Below are 19,495 nucleotides of genomic sequence, written 5' to 3' on the forward strand. Positions count from 1 at the left end.
GTGACGTGGGGCTCCTGGGTGTCCAGGTGGCAGTGCTGAAATGCAGATCCCTGGTTCCCTAGGGGCTGCCTCCTCGGCTGGGAGTGAGGCACAGACAAGGACAGCACTGGGCAAGGTTCCCCTCCCTGGGGGTGGGAAGCCTCCAGGTCTTCACTGGGAGCCCCTGTGGGACAGCTCTGCACTCAGGGAGTGAGCGGGCCTCCCTTTCTTCCCTCCCGCCTTGGCTTTGGTCCCTGAGGCCTAGTACAGTGCCTGGGGCTGAGTGTGGGGAGGATGATCAGAGCTGTCCATTCTGTTTCCCTATATGGGGGAGTCCCCACGCTGCCCATCCCAGGGGCCAGAACTCTCTTGGTTACAGTCCCAGCTCTGCCACTTTCAGCAGATGACTTAACTTCTCTGAGCCTGCATTGCCCCACCCGGAAATCCAAAACATCCTGAATTCTGAAGCTCTTATCCTCCCAAGGATTCCTGATAACAGGCATTGGGCACTCCTAGGCATCCTCTCCTAGGGTGGGGGTGATTCGTCAGAAGAGAAGCTTGATTGCTGGTAATATATCATCATCATCACGTGGAATTCATTGAAATGAGTGAATGAAGAAATCACGTGTCTTGAATTCTGAAAGGCCTTTGAGAAAGTCGTTCAGGACCTTCTGGAGAAGGAGAAGGGTTGTGGGCCAGATGTCAGGATGGTGGTGTAGTGGCAGGAACTGGGGTAGTAGAGCTGCTTAAGAACTCGGGTCCTTCCAGCCAGAGACCCCCCAGGCCTCTGACCCCCACTCAAACTGCCCTGTGCTTTGGTCAGTGATATGATGGAAGCCTAGGGCCTAGGGGATCAGCTGGCATAGGAAGGGTGTCCAGATGGGCAGTGGGCCATCCACAGAGGGGCGGGGGCTACACATCTATCCATGCCCAGCCGTCAGGGAATGAGCTGGGGAGGTGGCACCAGGCAGCAGCCTTGTGCAAAAGCCCTGGGGCCTTGGTTGACCTCAGCGCCGTGGCACAGCTGCCTGACAAGTAGATGGGGACATGGGCTGCTTTAATAGAGGCAGAGTGCTCCATCTGGGGAGGGAGCCGCGGGTCCCCGCAGACTGTGTAGGCTGCTTGCTGAGCTTTAGACATCAGTCCTTGCTCCAGTGAATGAAAGCTGAGGCCTCCACCTGAGCAGCCCTGCCTGCCCCGTGCACTTTGGACATCGGGAGTCTCTGTGAGGTTGCTTTAGGGAAAAAAAAAGTGCTTGTTTAAAAGAGTTCAAAACTACCAAACTGGATGACATTCTGTGGCTCCAGAATCATTTTGCAAGCATGTTCATTCATGTCCCTGTCCCCCTGCCGGGCGGCCCACAGCCTCCTCGGAGAGCCCAGACTGACTCCCACCCTTGGTGGTCATTTATCCATTGGGGCAAAAAGAGGTGGTGGTGCTCAGCCAACATCAGTATTGGTTGCAATAAACCTACTACGGTGTGTAATTGCTTAATAGTTACTGTCTTTCTGGCGACATTGTACCTCATTTCATCCTTCCCAGGGTCCCATAAAGTAGGTATCATCATCAGTTTATTTTACACATAGGGACACTGAGGCTCAGAGAGGTCCAGTAATTGGCCTACAGCTTGTCTGAATGAAGATTTGAGGCCAAGTGATGTGAGGGGGCTAGAGCCGCCCAGAGGGAATGGTCAGCAAGGGTGGGGTCCTGTGGTCTAGTGCCATCTGCAGGAGAAGTGGGATACAGCCAGGCCATAGGGGGTGTGGCTAGGGGGTCAGAGTCTGTCCGTAGGCAAGGGAGTGATTATGGGGACCACCTATAATTCTTGCAGATGAGCTAGGCCCGACACATGTCACTACAAACGGAGTGTTTTTAACAGTCCTGTACATGTATATGGGAATTCCACATGGCTTTTGTTGAGCACTTACTATCTGCTACACTCTGAGCCTAGAGCTTTATCAGTTTTTCGTTTTTGTTTTTGTTTTTTGTTTTTTTTTTTTTTTGAGATGGAATCTTGTTTTGTTGCCCAGGCTGAAGTGCAGTGGCCAAACTTGGCTCTTGGCTCACTGCAACCTCCGCCTCCTGGATTCATGCGATTCTCCTGCCTCAGCCTCCCGAGTAGCTGGGATTACAGGCTCGTGCCACCACGCCCGGCTAGCTTTTGTGTTTTTAGTAGGGACGGGGTTTTGCCATCTTGGCCAGGCTGGTCTTGAACTCCTGACCTCAGGTGATCCACCTGCCTCAGCCTCCCAAAGTGCTGGGATTACAGGCGTGAGCCACCGTGTCTGGCAGCTTTATCTGCTTTTATCTGCCAATTTAATCCTCACTGCAGCCCCCCACCCATTTCACAGAGAGGCAAGGGGCCTTAACTGTATTCTCTTGCAGTGAGGGGTCTGTGGAGCTGGGTTTGACTTGGTTCTTAGCCACTGGGCTGTCGGTGGGATCCACTGTGGTCCCAGAAAGTGGGTATCAAGAACCCTGTTTGACTGAATGATTTGCCCACTGCCCCTCAATTAAAGGTTGTCTTGGGTCTAGAATAAGAGTTTCTGACTTGAAGACCAGTCAGCCCCTCTTCCCAAGTTCAGGGCGGTAGCTGCCTCCAGAAATCAAGTCCCAGGAGCTGCCTCTGAAGGGACAGCAAAAAAGGTTTGCCTCCCTTCATCTGGCGAAGAGGGAGAGGACGCCCTTGGCCCTTCACCCCCATGAAGGAGAGCAACAAGCTGTGTGGCTGGGCAGAGCAGAGGACTGGAGTCCACGGTCCTTGATTAACCTTGCTTTGTGACCTTGGGGAAGGCCCTTCCCTATTCTGGTCCCCAGTCACCCTGTAATGCAGCCTTTGCATCTGAGTCCCCTTCTGGCAGTGGCTTTCCAAGATGATGAGAATTTGTTAAGTCTGTCATATGCAGGGTCCTGAGCTGAGTTCTCTGGGGGACACGGGTCTCTAGGTGGATGTGTGATATGATCGGTGGGTGGGTCAACGGGAACACTCTCTGTTCCCTGGAAGAATCTCTTTTCTCATGATCTGAGCTCCCTGACCTCTTGAATATCCATATACTGCTCACTCCATAATGTTCATGGCTATCTTGGCCACTGTGTCTAGCACATAATGGCTGTCATTAAGGTGAGTGAATATGACAGGGTATTAGGAGTCCCCAAGGTCATTGTCAGTTTGGGTGGGGGAGGTACCATTCTGAATAGGCTTTAAGGAGGAGGCTGCTTGTCAGAGGAACATTAAGTAGAGTCACAGGGGGTGGAGTGGGGAAGAGGAAGTGGCACATGTGCATCAAACCTCCTAGAAGGGAGAAAACTTTTTTTTTTTTTAAACTCAGAAATAGGATAAAGCCATCAATATTGCTCCAGAATGAGCTACATAAATTGTGAAACATGCTTCTTTGTTCTTCGTACCTCAACATTGCAAATATTGTGAAATTTTCATCAGTGTAGAAAATAAAAACCAAGAAAAGGTACAAGCCCATTGGGATAACTTGCTTGACCACAACCCCTGGGACAAGACAACCCCTCTAAATTAGCCAGGTGCAGCCCCCTCCCATATACCTGGCAAGAGGCAGAGGTTGGGAGAGCTCAGAGCTCACACAGAGGTGCAGGCCTCTGCCTCCATGCCATGTGTCCTGGAGAGCCTAGTGCTCCCCTGACCTGCCCCCGTTTGTGGTCCCTCTGCGTTAAGCTTTGCCTTGTCTATGGGTCACGCCTCTGGAGAAGGGTCCCTCCTGCAGCCCCTAATACCTAAGAGATATTTGTGGCAGCTGATTAGAATACCCTGATGGATAATTCCAGGCTGCAGAGGTGAGAGGCATTTGGACTCCACTGCCTGGGATGGCCTTCTGGTGAGGTGGCATTTCAGCTGGGCCTTGAAGGACACGCAGAATCCCAACAGGTGGCCACAGGGGTAGGTCTCCTGTGGATATGAATGGCTGAGGAAGGAGGAAAAGGCAGAAGGAGAAAGATAGGAAAAGGGAAATCTTGAAAGCTCTCGAATTAGCCAGGCCCGGAAGCTGGGTGTCCTTGGGTGAGTCACTTTACCTGTCTGAGCAAGCGTCTTCATTTGCAGCGAATGTTTTTCTGTCATTTTCTGTCTGTGCGGGTGACATGAGATGACTTGTACAGCCCATGTTTGACCTTGTCATGTTGAAGATGGACAGATACAGCCCAGGGCCTGTGCCAAACATCCACTGCTCCTCTTGGACACAGAGACGGCTGCCAAACTGACCCTTTATTTTGTGATGGATGGAATGTGGTATTTGGATTATGTACATTAACCTCAAATTAAATTAACATCCCACTTGCCATTACTGGAATTGAGACTGGGGTGGGTGAGCCCCCAGAACCCCCTCTCCTTTAGAGGACTCCCCCTCCTCCAGTTTTCCTCTCCCTCAAGCTGCCTGTAGTTTCCAAGCCCGGCAGGACCCAGGCTGTGTCCCCTGGGGCCCCCACATCTATCCCGTCACCTGTAAAGGGAAGATTGGTTTGACCTGTGTGTATTGAACGCCTGTCTTCTCTGTCTCTTCCATTAGACCAGGAGCTCTTGGGATGGGGGAGGTGGGGGATTAAGCTCTGTTTTCAGTCAGTGCAACCTGGTAGGTGGATAAATGGCCTGAATAAGGTTCCCCAAATCTTGAAGCTTTTAATGGGGATACTCAGCAAACCCTTCGGCCCTTCGGGCCCCTCCCTGACCTGAGCACTAGGGATCCCGTCCCCCAAGGTGGTTGTCCTTGCTGGGGTACATACAACGGTTCCGGGGAGGGGCCCCACCCTGACATCAAGCTACTGCTGCTCTGGGAAGGAAAGTCGCCCGGAATCGGGGTCTAGGTGGTCAGGGCACTGCCAGGCGCAGGCCAGCCGGCGCCTCAGCCGACCACGCGTCCGCTCTCATCGGTACCACCGGGGGCTGGAGAGCAGCGACCTCGCAGCGGAGGAAGGCGCTTTGTCAATCCCCGACGGGGTGGGGGGGCGTGGATTCCTCCAGGTGGGTGTGGGGGGGTGTGACCTCTCACGGGGAGGACAAGCTCGGAGGCGGCAGGGAGGTGAGTTGGGCGGCCGGCCCTGGCGGTCCCCGGGGGTCTCCGCCCCTCCGCAGCCCCGCCCCCTCGTCCCGGTACTCCCCCTCGCCCCGGCGCCCGGGGGGCTCGGGCAGCCTCGGACGCGGTCGGCGCGGCTCGGCTCGGCGTCGCCAAGGCAACAGCGGCTTAGGGGGCGGGGGCGACGTGGCGGGCGGGGTGGGCTGGGCCGCGCTGCGCGGGCCGGGCCGTCGGCGCTCGGTCGGCGGGCGGGCGGCGCGGGCCGCGAGCTGCTGGGGCCGAGCCCGAGCCGGCCCGCCCTCGGCCGCGCGGCCGCCCAGCAAGGGTGCGGGTCCCGCGCGGGTCCCGTCCCGCCGCCGCGGCGCTAACCCCGCCTCCCCTTCCCTCTCTTGTCCCCCCGTGCGCAGGGCTTCCTCAGCCGCCGCCTCAAGGGCTCCATCAAGCGCACCAAGAGCCAGCCCAAGCTGGACCGCAACCACAGCTTCCGCCACATCCTGCCGGGGTTCCGGAGCGCCGCCGCCGCCGCCGCCGCGGACAATGAGAGGTGAGCCCGCCGCCGCCGCCCGGTCCCCCGCGCCGCCGCCCCGGGCTGCGCCCCTGAGGACGCGGGGACAAAGCGCGAGCCCGGCCCGGGGCGAGCCACACGGCGGTGGGGGGACCCCACGCCGCCCGCCGGGAACTTATGGGGCCACCTCGGCCGGACTAGGGGGCCCGAGGGGAGGACCCTGTGCCTCCCTCCGGGGTTAGGTGAGTAGAGGAGAGGAGAGCAGAGGGTGTCCGCGGCGGCCCCGGGCGAGGCCGGGCGCGAAGTGCCCTCGCAGGGAAGTCCTGCCTCGCCTGTCCGAGGTGGGCATTGTTTCCCGGGCCGTGCGGTGCCCGAACCGGGGACGGAAGTGGCGCCTCCGACCCCAGGACCCATCCCCCTGCCTCGGGAGCCCCTGGGTATCAGATACAAAAGGCATTTTCGGCCGGGTTTGGCCGAGACCCGGCGCTGCCCGTGGTGAGGGGAAGGGTGAACATCTGGAGGGGAGGAGCAGGGGGCTGGGCCATTTAGGGGGCACATCTGCTCTAAGTAGGGCGCGTGCTCCGCTGGGGGCTGGCTCTAGCAGAGCGGGCAGTGCCCAGGCCCTGAGCTGGGGGCACAGCCTGAGGCTGGGGAGCCAGGGCCGTCTCCTCTCCAGCCTAGGCAGCTGCTTCTCTCCCTCCCTCACCTCTCCACTCTCAGGGGTGTCTCCTGCTTTCTGTTTCCTTCTCCTGGGCCAGCCGGGAGCAGGTGTGGAAATTCTGCGGGGAGGTGGCTGGTGGGGCAGAAAGGGAGAGGGAGGAGGAGGTGGTTCAACCTGCCGGGAGACGCTGGCAAGGGAGCAGGCTTCAGCTCGCAAGGGCAAGCCATCCTCTCCTCCAGGGGGCACTGGGCGGACACAGCCTCTCAGGGCCCAGGTCCTCCTCGAGTGGTGCCAGCCACAGGCACCTTTCCACTTAGGCACAGGCATGGTGATGGATTCCAGTGCCAGTTAGAACATGCCCCTGCCCAGCCTGTGGAGGTGAAAGTACGGGCAGGCACCGAGGAGCCTTTTCAGCATTCAGCCCGAACGTCTCAGACCACTGGCATCTGCCTTCGTAGGGCTGTGTCCGTGTTGGCACTCCCTGTAGGGGAGGCGTAGGTAGCATGAAAATGTCTCTCCCCTCCCCCTTGGTTCTAGCGGGCAGAGGAGTCCAAGTTATAGCCCAACTCCTGCCCAAGGTTGAGTGACTGTTTAACTGACCCCTAGCATCTTCCTGGAAAGTAACACTCCCACCTCCCAGTAGAATGACTAGACCTTTAATTTCCATCGGCCCAGAGCCGCGCTCTCCAATGCATCCTCACCACTGCCTGCAGCTGGTTTCCTGCCCCAGCTGCCAAGCCCAGCCTGAGGCGGGACCCTCAGCCTTTCTCTGATGGCCCTGGTGCCCCAGGGGACCAGGCGTGCCCTGGCAGGAAGATGCAGCCGGGCCAGAGCTCAGCGCTGGGTGCAGTCACTGCGTCTTTGAAAATCTCGCTTCCCATCTTTGTTATTGTCTGGGCGGCAGGCCACCCGTTTTGCTGCCTTCCTCCCTCCGCCGGGCCCCTGCCTTCGGCTGTCTTCCCCGGGAACATGCCCTTCTCCGCGCTTTCCTTGGCGGGGGTCAGGACCCTCTGCACCCGCATGCGGGGGCTTGTGTACGTACCCCGTTTTGTGTGCATGTGGTGGTTGTCCGGGGAGCAGGAGAGACAACAGGCAGTCCGGCCTCTGAGTGTGTCTGCTCTCCCGGGAGCAGGCGGCGTGCATGTCATGTTTACCTCCTTACAGCGGGAAGCCTGTACCTAGAAGCCGGCAAGTGCTGGCTGGCCACCCTAGCCAGAGGTCGGGGCATGGCCAAGACGACCTCGTGCGGGTCCTGCCCCACTTGGCCTCAGGTCAGCCTTGCCACATGCTGAAGGGGCGCAGAGTGGGGGTTGGGAGTGAAACTACAAGCCTGCTTCTGGAAACGGTAGGAAACGGTAGCGGTTGAAGCAGAATGTCACTGGCAGTGGTGTGGAATTGTCTTATTAATTTTCTATAAACAAAATCTGGCTTGGTGGCTTCTCTGGCACAGGAAGGGAGCCTAGATTTCCCATGGACAGGCAGAAAGACTGGGTTTGAAATCCCTCTACCCAGCCTTGGAGCTGAAATAGGCTTTCCCAGGACTGGGGTCTCCTGATTTGCTGCTTTGCTTAGGAATAGATTCGTCGGCTGCTGCTGGGATGGATGGGCAGAAATTTCTCTGGGGCTGTCCCTGGAGTCATCCTATTTGGAGTTCAGTGAGTAAAAGCAACTATGGTGACCCTGCCCGCCCCCCAGCTCATGGCCAAACCTGGATGAGTGGAGCGGTGCCTCTCCCTTCTCTGATGTGGTGTGGTTGTGCTGTTGAAGGCTGGGAGGGCAGGGTGGGCTGTCTTTGGCTTCGCTTAGCAGCAAGGAAGGGTTGTGTCCTGGCTCCATGGGACCCCCACTGGCTGCCATGCCTCTGGCTGGGGAGAGGGTAAGTGCCAAGACGCTAGCCTCAGTGAGTGGGTGGGACACGAGTGGGAAGGACGGTGGGGGCTTCTAGGGTGTCGAGCGGGAGCGCTGGTCTCCATGGCCTTCCCAGGTAGATGAGCGGCACAGGGCACTCTGGGGCGGCCACTTGAGTTCTGACTTTGGATGAATCTATCTGGTTTATATGGCTGCTGAAGAGGCTTTGTTGAATGCTGTCTGCGTGCTCCGCAAGCTGCTGTGTTGGGGAGGTGGTTTTTTTGCGCTGGAATTCTCTCATCTGGAGGTTGGAAACCAGTTGGTTCTGTGCTGAAATTTTTTTGGCTCCCTGGAAAAGGAGTCGGTTTCAGGGGTGGGGATGCCGAACCTGGCTGGTTGGGATTGAGGGTTGCTATCTGGTTGTGAGGCTGGGGTCAGGCCAGGCAGTGCTTGGTTGGCACAGCTGGGCTCTGGGGGCTGGGGGCTGTAGGACAGGCTTGAGCCTTTGGACTTATTTTTCTGAAACGGCCTCAGGGGAGGTTGCCAGCTGGTCTCCACAGTCTCTGGGTCCCTCAGACACTCATTTCTTCTTCAGAGGCTTTGGCAATAGGCACCAAGGACAGGTGATCATTTCTCCTGGATAACAGAAATACATGCTGCTTGGAGCGCTTTCCAGGTGAAAGGTGTGCTGGCAAAAGCATTTTCATTTTGCAGACTGGAAATGCTGCCGCTTCATTTACGAGGCTGTTTTAATGTTGGTAAAAGTGATATAGAGGATGTGGTTCTGTCAGCCCAGAGGATAATTTTCAAGTCATTCATTTGTTTATTAATGTTACTGAGGAGCTAGGAGGGTCAGTTGGCAATATTATGCTTTCCTCATTCGTTCTCTCTCCTGGTGCTGTTTCTGTGTGACTCTAGCCCTCCACACCTGCTGGGAATATGCTTCCTTTGGCATGCTACCTGTCTAAACTTACCACAGTAGTTATTCTAAAGTGTCTGTACCCCCATCAAGCTCTTCCCAGTCATCCTGGTGCAGAGCTTAGCTCATAAATGCTGGCAGCTCTGGGGCAGGTAGGCAAGGCTGCTATGTGTGGAGTTAGGGATCGATTCCCCCTTCCAGAGTATGTGTGTGCTGGCTGGCGTTCCCACACCTGAAAGTTACTAATGGTGGAATTCCAAGTGTTATGGGACTAGGGAGGGAGATACAGTACTTGGATGTTGGGGATGGCAGCTTCCAGGGGCCCTCACCTGGACCTGGATAGGCAGGAATCAATTCTGCCCCTTGTGGTGAGACAGTCTCTGGAGGAGGGAGAGTGAGGAAGGTTGATGAGGAACAGGGGAAATGGAAGTTAGGGTCTATTTTCCCGCTTTGGTTGCTGACAGTAAGTGCAGGCAGGGCTGGGCACCCAAGTCTGGTGTTTCTTGCCCTCGTTCCCTCCCCTACTATAGACAGGGAGGGCCTGGTCCTTTTTTTGGGGACTAGTCTGTCTAGTGTGGTGATGTCAAGATGATAGTGCAGTTTAGACAATTGCCAGGAGTAATGGGATGTATGTGATCTTTGGATTTGAAGCCAGGCATTCCTGGGGCAAGTCACGTAACCTTTTGGAGCCTCAGTTTGCTCATCTGCAGAATGAGCATCATGATAATCATGTTGTTGAAGACATTAACATTAATACATTTAGCACACTTTTCATAGAAATTGTCCGGTTCAGTGCTGTTTCCTTAGCATTTAACACTGGGTCTTGCACATTTCTTAAATGTTTCTAAAATTTAATTAAATAATGTGTGAAAGAGGTTAGATTAATATATCATAGGTTTTCAGTTAATATTGGTAGGGTTAAGTCATCTCGTCTTGGTAAGCCTCAGTTTTCTCATACACAGTGTGGGAATAATAAGCAATCATGTGGCCTCATCCTGAGGTTCAAGAGATAATAGATGTTGCTGTGCCTGGTAAGGTGATTCGAGCTTAAGATGGGTCATTATTGCCTTAAACTTAAGAAACAGCTATTATTACCTAGAGCACAGGACATTTTCCTAGGGATTCCTGCTTACACCTGGGAAAGCAAAGCTCTCATGTGTGTTTTAATAATCAGTTTTAAAAGTTCATTGTTCCATCTTCTGTTTGGGTCATACTTGTTTTTAATCATTTAGGCATTTAGGTTATGTCTAAGTTCTCTTGATTAAAAATGACACTGGGATTTAAATCCTTGAATATTTATCTTTGCCTACATTTCTGATTTTTCCCAAAGGATAAAGCCTTAGAATTACTAGGTCAAAAAATATGAATAGTTTGAGGTTTTTCTTAGAAAAATGTCGCCCACCAAAAACCTGTAATAATTCATACCCCTCCCCAGTGATTTTTGAGAGTGCTCACCTGTTTCCTCACACCCTTCAAAACATCGGATGTCATCATTAAAACAGCCTTTGTCATTTGGATAGGCAGATAAAGGGCATTTTTTTGTTATCTGCATTCATTTGCTTGTTGGTGATTGAATGGTGCTTTCCTGAGTTTCATGGCCAGTGGCGGTGCTTCTTTTGAGACTTGTCTATTCCTGTCCTTTGCCTGAGTGTTCTGACAAGCCTCTTGCAGGATTCTTGGTTGCCCTGTTTGGTCTTCCTCAGCTCCGAGAGGTCCCATGTAGGTGGATCCTACACGTTAAATGAGCCTCTGCCTTCCAAGAGGTATGACAAGGAATTCATTAATTACCTGTAAGGAAGGCTCACCTAGCTCTCCCCTCCTCCTCCCCCTCCCTTCTTTCCTCCTCTCCTCCCATCGTCTCCTCTCCATAAGGAAATCAGGTTTAATTCCTAATCCCATCATTCATAAGGAGGCCCTGTATTCACACAGCACTTTAAGAGGTCTTCTGCCCTGTAGGGTAGGTAGGCAGTGAAAGGGCTGCTCTATGGCCAGGAAAACTGAGGCACACAGTCAAAGGCATGGAGGTGGGGCCTATGCAGAAGCCAGACATTGGAACCAGATCCCCTCTCGACTGCAGCATTGTACTTGAGCCCCATGGGCACCTTTGGGGGCAGGGCTGACCGGCACAGGAGCACATGATTCTGAGTCTCATCTCTAGAGAGGAAGGGGAAAGCCACAGAATACGACCTGGACGTATAGAAGAATCAATTTATTTTTTGCTTTCTCATTTTTATTACCCTCCTTTTAGATCTGCATCTCCCTCGTGTACCTTCCCAAGATCCGAGCTGGGCAATATTTTTAGGAACGGTGGAAATTAGCTAGTGAGAATGGGATCAGCAAGGCTGGGGTTTCAAAGGCTACAGAAGCCTTTCTTTGCGCAAGCATATATATGTCTGTGTACATTTTTTGTATGTGTTGCAAGTGTGCAGCTGTCCTCATGAAGTTGTGTGTACATTATATGTTAATGTCCTTATACATGTCTGTGCATTTAATTGAGTTAATACAGGTGAAGTATTTGGAACAGTTCCTGGTACATCATATGGGGTGAGACTGTATAAAGTTGCTGTTTTGGGAGGCCAAATACAGGCAATTGCATATGATTCAATTTATGTGTTCAGTATAAGTGTTGGCTACTATTGTTATTATCGTGTGTTTTCTTCTTGGGTATGCATCTGCCAGTTGTTTGTACATGTCTGTGTACGTATACCCTGTTGTGCCCATGTGTATAGTGTGTTCTCTGAGCACTCACGTGCATCCCTGTGTGCATGTGTACACTTTCTGTCTGGGTGCATGGACACTGAGCTGGCCGGTGTGTGAATAAGCTCCCCACCTTCTTGGGGAGAACTTCCCGGAGAGCAACTCTTTGCCTCCCCTCTCACTTTCGGTTACCAGGCAGAGCCCAGGCCCAGGTGCCAGGCCTGAGGGGTGCCATGGGACTGCTTCCATTCTCCTCCAGGTAGCCCTGCCTATTTCCAGGCCCCATATTAGAATATGCAAATCGACTCTTTAATGGAATTTCTTTGCAAAATATTGCTTGAACCAGTAAGTTAATTACCAGGCTCTAATTAATGGCTATTTTAGAAGGCCACAGAACAAAACTGGAAGAGATCATAAGAGACCAAAAAGGCAAGAGGGAAAAGCATCCGGCTCCCCCAGTCAGCTTGGTGACTCCTTCCAGGGTGGCAGGGTGCGCTTAGCTTCTCTCTGCTCTGAGCTGCCAGTCCGCTCCCTTGTGGTGATTGGCTGTAGGTGAGTGAATGCTGCCCTTGCACGAAGAACCTGTGGTGGTTCTAGTCTCTTGGCCATCAGTGCATCCATCTGCGAGGTGTGTCCAGGGCAGCATCTGCCTGGAGATGGGGTGAGAATGTGTGGATAGCAAGCCTGGGCTGAGGTGGGGCTGCACCAGCCTCAGAGCAGCCGGGTGACGTGCCCAAGGCCTGGGCTGTGGGAGGGACAGTCACTGGCCACTCTGCTTTCCCACCCCTCCAGGGGCCTGTGGGCTACCGCTGCAGGGAAGCCGCCCCCCAGTCAGAGCCTGGAAGCCTGAGGAAGCTTCCCACAGCCAACTCTCCACCAAGGGCCCAACTCCCTCCCCTCCACTTCTCTCTGAGCTCACGGTGGAGTCACCTGTGGCCCATGTGTGACGTGAGAGCTTGCTTGCACACCCCTTCCTTGGGCTCTTGGTCAGGCCCTGCCTCTGTGTGACTATGAGCAAGCCGTGGTTCCTGTCTGCCCCTCCTTCCACTCATCCATCAAGAGGAGTGATTGTACCCACCCACCTGCCTCAAAGGGCTGGCTGGAAACTCGCAGGAGATTCTAGTGATGGAAATGATAGGCGAGTTTCCCCTCCCAGCTGGGGCATGCCTGTGTTACCATCCCCTCCTGAGATACAGGTCATCTCTGTCCTCTGTGAGCATGTGGCTGTCCTGCCTTGTGTATACAGGCCATGCCACCTGCCACCTGGGCATGCACACATGCACGTCCTTGTGGAAGCCACCAGCGTGCAGCAGGTATCCCCTCTGGGCCACAGGGGCGATGGGGTGAAAACCTACCGGAGGGAGAGGGAAACAGGGTCCATCCCCACCCACAAAGGTTCCTGGCACCCTGCCTGAGAATTGGGGGAGGGGTAAGAAGTGACCCCAAGGCTGGAGGTCAGGCCCCATCTTGAGGGCAGGCCAAGGAATAAGACCTCCTTTCCTCCCCTCCGTATGTTGGCTTAGGAGGCCTGCGTTCTGCAGACCCCTAGGGTTATCTCCTTGTAGACCTCAGCTGATGACAGTGCCTTGGCGGTGGGCTGCTTGGAGGCACTAACAGAGCACTTTGTGCCCTGTGCCAGAGGCATTTAGAGTTGGCCTGTGAATAACTGAATGTGCTTAAATTTTTTAAGAGGGATGGACTGGTGAGCAGCCTGAGACTGTACTTTTTAGAGGTTCCGCAAAAGGCAGCCTGAGTAGGTTTTTGCCGCCTCCACCCTTCTGCCGCCCCTCTCAGTTTTCCCATCTCTCAGGTGGGGCTAGTGGTACATTACTGCATCAGATGCTCTGCCGAGTGAGTTACTCCTTAGCACAATGAGATCCCACCTCTACTTTTCAGTGGGCAGCCCCCACGGGGGACCAGAGCAGCCCTTCTCCCTACTGTCCCAGGTAACCATCACCTCCTGCCTGTCGCCCTGACCTTTCTGGAACAAGCAGGGCCCTTGTTTTCAGGCTGGGCCTGATTGTAAAAGAGTGCACTGGGGAGAGATAGAGATGGCACCAGGGTAGCATGGGCCCTAATTTGATGCGACGTTGTCATGGGGAGTTTTCATACCAAGGGCAGTGAATTAGTGTAGTGTCTCCCTGTGCCCAATGACTAAGGGGAAGTTAATTTCATGCTCTGCCTTTTTGACATTCATAATCAGAACGTTGTATTGCAGCTGCAGATTGTTAGCAGGTGAAGGATGTATGAGCCTCAACAATTACTGTTTCTGGCTTGGGAGGAGATTGATTAATAGATTGTTCCCAGCCCCACCCCCTCTGCTTCTTACTCCCATTTGTGCTTTCTTTCCCTCTTTCCAACTTCCCCACATTTCGTCAGGAAACTAAGTGGCTATGACTAAATCCTTACTGTTGTACTAGAAACCCAGGGCAGAGGAGGACCTGTATGAGGAGGAATTGCCTAGGACACCTGATAAAATGCAGATTCTTGGACTCTGCCCCAGACCTTCTGAATTACACTGTCTGGGTGGGGTGGTCTTACTTCCGCAAAGTTTGCTCCTTTTGCAGAGGGGCAGGCATTGTGCCCCAGCTGTGTGCTAGTGACTTGCCTAAGCACTTCCTGTGCTGTACTCTTACTGATTTCTCATAGCAAGAGGGCTTTCTGTTTCCCATTTCACAGGTGTAGAAACTGAAACCCGATGTGTGAGTGGCCCAAAGTCACACACTGGAGGAAACCCAGTAACCAGGCAAGTCCATTCCCTGGTTGATGTCAAGATCCCACCAGTAGCATGTCATGTCCTTTCTCATTAAGGCTGTGATGCCTTTTGAAATAAACCCTCTCCCTCCTCAGAGGAGTAGCAGTAGCCCCCTTCTGTGCTTGCACTAGGCTCCCATTGTGAAAAGCTCCTGCACACCAGTGCCCTGGGTCTCCTGAGGGTGCTTGGAACAGTCAGGGCATTCATGACTGATCTGCATTTTGCAGCTGTGGTGGGTGAGGCTCAGAGAGGTGAAGGGGCAGAGGCAAGGGGAGCTGGAACTTGTCTCCTAACTCCAGGTCCAGTGCTCAGCCCACCTGCCACCAAGGCCTGCTCTTCTCACTGACTTCCTGGTTGCAGGTGGGGAAAGTGAGGTTCAGGGAATCCCATTTACTTAGGATTGAGCGAGCGGCAGTAATGCAATTCAAAGTCCGCCAAGTCAAATTCCACAGGACAGTAGGACTAGTCAGCATTTTAGGACTGGATCATGTACCCTTGGCTCCCGCCTGGGAATGGAAGTCTTCCAGACCCCTTGGAAGGTCTCGGCTCAGGGAAGAGAATGACTGTCTTTGGAGAGACTAGGCCAGGTGGGGTGGGCTGCACTCCCAACTAAGGAGGCCAGGCACCTGCTAGGGTAGTGGGAGGTGATGGGGGATCTGCGCCTGTGAGGCGGGCAGCTGGAATCTGAACCTAAGGCTGCCTTACTCTAAAACCCCGTCCCCCACACCGCCAGTTGCCATGGAGGTTAATAGCAGGCGTTCCTGAGTCAGTCTCCCAGAGCTGGTCCAAGGCCCAGCTCCACCAACTGCTTCCCTCTGAGCTTCAGATTCTCTATTTCAGTAAAGCAAAAACAAAAACAGAAACTAGTGTCTCGGGGCCCAGGATTCCTGGCACAGGGCTGGCCCAGTCTTTCCTGGGCTTTGGTTTACTGCGTTCAGGTCATGAAGCCCCTGGAGCTGCTGGAGAATGGAGCCATCGTAGCGGGGCGGGACGGAGATGCCTTTCATCCTGCTCTGTTCATGGCAAGCTGCTTCTGATGCTGTGATAGCCCCACCCACTGCCCTTGAGTGGTCACTCAGGATGGGCCAGGCTCTGTGCCTGGTGCTTTCTCGTGCATTTGCTCAGCTCATTCTTACTATAGCCCTTTGAAGGATATGTGCTATTACTGTCCCCATTTTACAGAGAAGAAAATTGAGTCACAGAGGGACTGAGCAGCTTGTTGAAGTCCTACAGCTCATAAGTGGCAGAGCTGGGTTTCAAACCCGGGCGGTTGGCTTTATTATGTAAGGCCCCCGTTAAGCATCGTTCTACATAGCCTGTGCTCATGTGCTCTGTTTCACATTACGTGTTCTGTCAGTGATCACATTGATAAACCACCTGGTCACTTAAGAAGCACCTGTGTGACAGGCATTATGCATTGTATGTGCATCATCTCTGATTTTCTTGACTACCCTCATTTTATCCTTCCCCCATTTTACAGGTGAGGAAACTGTCCTCAGAGTGTAAAATCACATAGCCAGGATTAGCCTCAGGTTGCCTTTAGAATCTAGATCTCTTTGTATCCACAGCCAGGGCCCTCTCTAGTATATTAGCTGACGTGACTGGGCACATCCTATGCGCCAGACCCTGCTCTCTACACTTCACTGAGTTGAACTCACTTCACCCTCACAGCAGCCCGTGAGATATATACTGTTGCAGTCCCTGGTTCACAGCCAAGGAAGCGTGAGTTGCATGGCCAGAAATGGCAGAGCTGGGATTAAACCCAAGCCGTCTGGCTCCCACATCAGTGTTTTTAACCACCCCACAGTACTGCCCTCTTCCTGTCTTACAGGTGAGGAATTTGAGGTTCCAAGAGGTAAAAGTCACTTGCCCTGAGTTGGACAGCAGGTGAGTGGCATAGACAGGATTTGCATCCAGGTCTTTCTAGAATGTTTTTCTGTCTCCCAGGTGAGAGAATGTGGTTGCTGCCAGGCGGTCTGGAAGTATGTCCCAAGGGCACCAGGGGCTCTGTTGGGGGCTGCTGTGGGTGCCCAAGTCCTGAGGTGGTAGGGGTGGCAGTGGGGGCAGGCCTCTTAAGATGGAGTCATCAGGATGTGAGGGCAGGCTCCGCTCAGTGACTGCCCCTCCTATTTGCAACTTATCACTTATTCTCAAGCATCTTTTTCTGTGGCTCCCCCAGGGTTCTGGGCTCCCATACCTCTTTTCATCTGGGCAGAGCTGATGAGCTGTGGCTGCGTTTGGATCTGTTGACTTACAATGCCGGGTGAGGTGGGGCAGGTACAAGAAGGGGTCGTGGCTAGGCTAAGTGGCCTTCCATAGCACTTCCCTTCCTCCAAGGTCAGAACGTAGAGGTGACTTTCATCACTACCCGGGAGGGTGAAGGCAAACAGGGTGATGATGATGGTGGCCAGGGACTCCCCCACCAGCCTCTGCTCAGGATCTGTGGGAAGATGGGTGAAGCTGGCGCTGAAACCCCCAGCCACCCCGGGCAGTACTACAGCAGACTCACCAAGGGAGTTGCCTATTGTGCTGCAGGCCACACTGCCCTGGTGTCACCGCCTTCTGTGGACTGGATGTGATGTAGGGAAGTGGTAGTGCCAGGGCCAGATGTTCTGCCCGGAGCCCATCCAGCCTGCCTGAGGTGGTCTTGCTCAGTTGCCCTAGGATCATAAAGTCCACGAATTTGATGGTTGTTTATGAGGATAGTGAAAACCTACTCCAGAGAATTTCAGAATTAAGGAAAAATGGAGCTGGCAGAGAACTTAGTCTTAGAGTCTGTACAAGCCAGGGGTGCACTTGAAAGGCCTTGTTGTCTTTCGTATCTCTGCTGCTTATTGTTCACAGCACCCATAGGAGTGTTTTCCCGAACTGGATTCCATGGAACACATTCTTAGAGATGTTAATGGGCGTTTGCGATGAGAGAATTCCATAGTCCAAACAGGACTGGGGAGCAGTCTGTCCAGAGTTTCTCAAACTCAGTTCCAGAGGTTCTTGGAGGTGAGACTTGATGTTTTGCTCCAGTGGGGTGATTGTGTGCTCAAATACATTTTGCAGCCTCAAATTTTGCTTCCTCATTCTTGGGAAATCATTTGTGACCCAGGAGATGAAAGGCCCTGAGAGGTCCTGCAATAAAGAAGTCAGTTTTGCTTTGTTTAATCCAGGGTTTCCTGTCCCCCAACCCCAGGAGCAGCTGTTAACATCTGTGGAGCAGTTGTATTTTGCAGAACATTATTTGGTAAACATTCTTTTGAGGTGTTATGTCTCCTCAGAAGCATGTTTTGGAGGAAACTCTAGAAGTGTTCCCTGCTGTTAGTACCTGCAGGAGTAAGCCTTGAATGATGGCATTGCTGGCTCAGCAACAGGTAGTGGGTCATATGTATTTGGAAAAAGTCATCCTAGGTTCTCAATATCATTCCTCAGAGCAGCTACCAGCTCTCCTGTGTGTGGGATGGGGCCTGGCTCTGGTCAGAGAGCCCTCTGTGGGGAGGTGGTTTGTCTGGGACCAGCCTAGGCCTAGGGTGTAGGGGTTTATTCCCCTTTTTGCAGGCTGGGTGGCTTCCGTGTACCTGGCAGCTTGGGCTCTGGGCCTCCCCATCCCCCTCTAGACTCCCTCTGCAGAAGGCAGTGGTTGGGCAGAGGCTGCCCACAGATTTGCATAATTGCACCGTCTCCTGAATAATTAATAAAGCCCTGTCCTTGCTGGGAGCAAAGTCTGCACCATTATGGATGGGTTTGCCATGGATAGGTTTGCCGGAGCTCTTCCAGGGGAGCCGATGGTTCCCGGACTCCTCTGCCTTTCCTGGCATGGAGCCCCCAGAGAGAGGAGAGGGCACTGGGTTGGGGGCCGGCTCTGGTGTGTCCACATGGCTCCCATAGCATGATAAAGGGCAGGTGAGGGGTAGTGTGTGCTTTCTTCCAGGATCCACACATGGGTTTTCTAGCACACAGATGGTTTAGGATTCTTATTCGTCTTGCTCTCTGTGGTCCCACTAACCCTTTTTCTCTGAAGTGTGATCAGCTGTTGTGGGGCTTAGCCCTCTTTTCTGGCAGCCCAAAGGGAGCAATGCTTATGCAGCGGGTAAGAGCAATGAGGGCCAGTTTTCAGACAAGTAGGGGAGGGGAGGTATTTCTGCTTGGGGCCCTTCTTCAATCCCTCCCAGTTTCTGGGCTTGTTAAAGTCGGAGGTAGCCTGGGAGTGATTCCTATTTGAGATTTCTAAATCTCTTTTGATGGTGTTTCATTGACGTGAATTTTCCCTCTGACGCATGGCCTTGTCTCCGTTTCATGCTAGAAAGGAGAGTAAGGGGTGGGCCTGCCCCCGACATGTAGTCTCCATGGGGAAAGTCCTAGAGTCTCACCACGCCATGAGTACTCTTGAAAGGCCTTGCTCCAAACCTTCTGTAGGAGTATGTCTTAAATGGGTTCTACTGAACATATTCTTACAGATGTTAATGGGTACTTGGGATGAGGGAATTCCACAGTCCAAACAGGTCAGGGCGGCGTCCAGTGAACCAAGTCAGTCAGTTTCTTTGATGCATGGCTTCTTAGAGGCTTTAATGTGCCAGCGTGTGTCTGAGCCCCTGGGAGGGGGTACAGGATGCTCTGCTTCCCATCCACACCGGCACTCCAGAGTGTTGGCACATCTCCAGCAATGGGGAGCTCTTTCCACCTGGAGCGGCCCCTGCCCTTGGAGGACAGTGCCAACTCTTGTAAACTTCCCCCTTTGTGGAGCTTCCCCAGCCAGCATTTATGTGGCACCCTGTCATTCCCCACATGGCCATCACACCATCTAGGAAGGTGGCAGGGCAGGGATTATTCCATTTTATAGATAAGGTAACTGAGGCCCAGAGCGGGTAATTGTCTCACCCAGGGGCACATAGAGTTGATATTTAAACCCACGTCTGCCAGCTGGGCCTTCAGCTCTTTCCTCTTGGCCACCAAGAAACCATTTGCTCCCTGGATAGGTGTCAGTATGTTGGCTGGGGTGGGGCCTTAGGACCTGTTGCTCTGACAGTGCCCTTCCCAGCTTGCTTGGAGTGTCTAGGGGGTGGAGGCAGGAGTGAGTGAAAGCCTTCCTTCAGGGATTCCAAGCTGT

The 19,495-nt window shown here is 53.6% G+C and overlaps 1 protein-coding gene and 1 long non-coding RNA gene across 11 annotated transcripts in view; one reads left to right on the top strand and one right to left on the bottom strand.

Moving 5' to 3' along the window:
- The window catches only part of DAB2IP (DAB2 interacting protein), a 186,593-nt gene that overhangs the window by 95,414 nt on the left and 71,684 nt on the right, over positions 1–19,495 (top strand). For 7 of the 8 annotated variants that reach the window (XM_063714027.1, XM_054521078.2, XM_054521080.2 and 4 more), the window contains one exon: positions 5,423–5,559. In XM_063714027.1, the coding sequence (XP_063570097.1) occupies positions 5,423–5,559 (137 nt within the window). Of the gene's footprint in view, positions 1–5,422; positions 5,560–5,616; positions 5,763–19,495 lie in introns of those variants that run through there. The other variant, XM_063714029.1, reaches the window with a different exon arrangement.
- On the bottom strand, positions 3,270–5,120 carry LOC129048082 (uncharacterized). Of its 3 annotated transcripts, XR_008510120.2 has the most exons (4): positions 4,750–5,120; positions 4,470–4,571; positions 4,021–4,208; positions 3,270–3,911 (listed from the first exon to the last, which is right to left on the bottom strand). It is a non-coding gene; the product is annotated as an uncharacterized LOC129048082 (long non-coding RNA). The 3 variants fall into 3 exon arrangements; XR_008510122.2 differs by having other exon boundaries at positions 4,470–5,120; XR_008510121.2 differs by having other exon boundaries at positions 4,021–5,120.

Source organism: Pongo abelii, chromosome 13, assembly GCF_028885655.2.
Source record: "Pongo abelii isolate AG06213 chromosome 13, NHGRI_mPonAbe1-v2.0_pri, whole genome shotgun sequence".
In the NCBI taxonomy this organism is placed as follows: Eukaryota; Metazoa; Chordata; class Mammalia; order Primates; family Hominidae; genus Pongo; species Pongo abelii.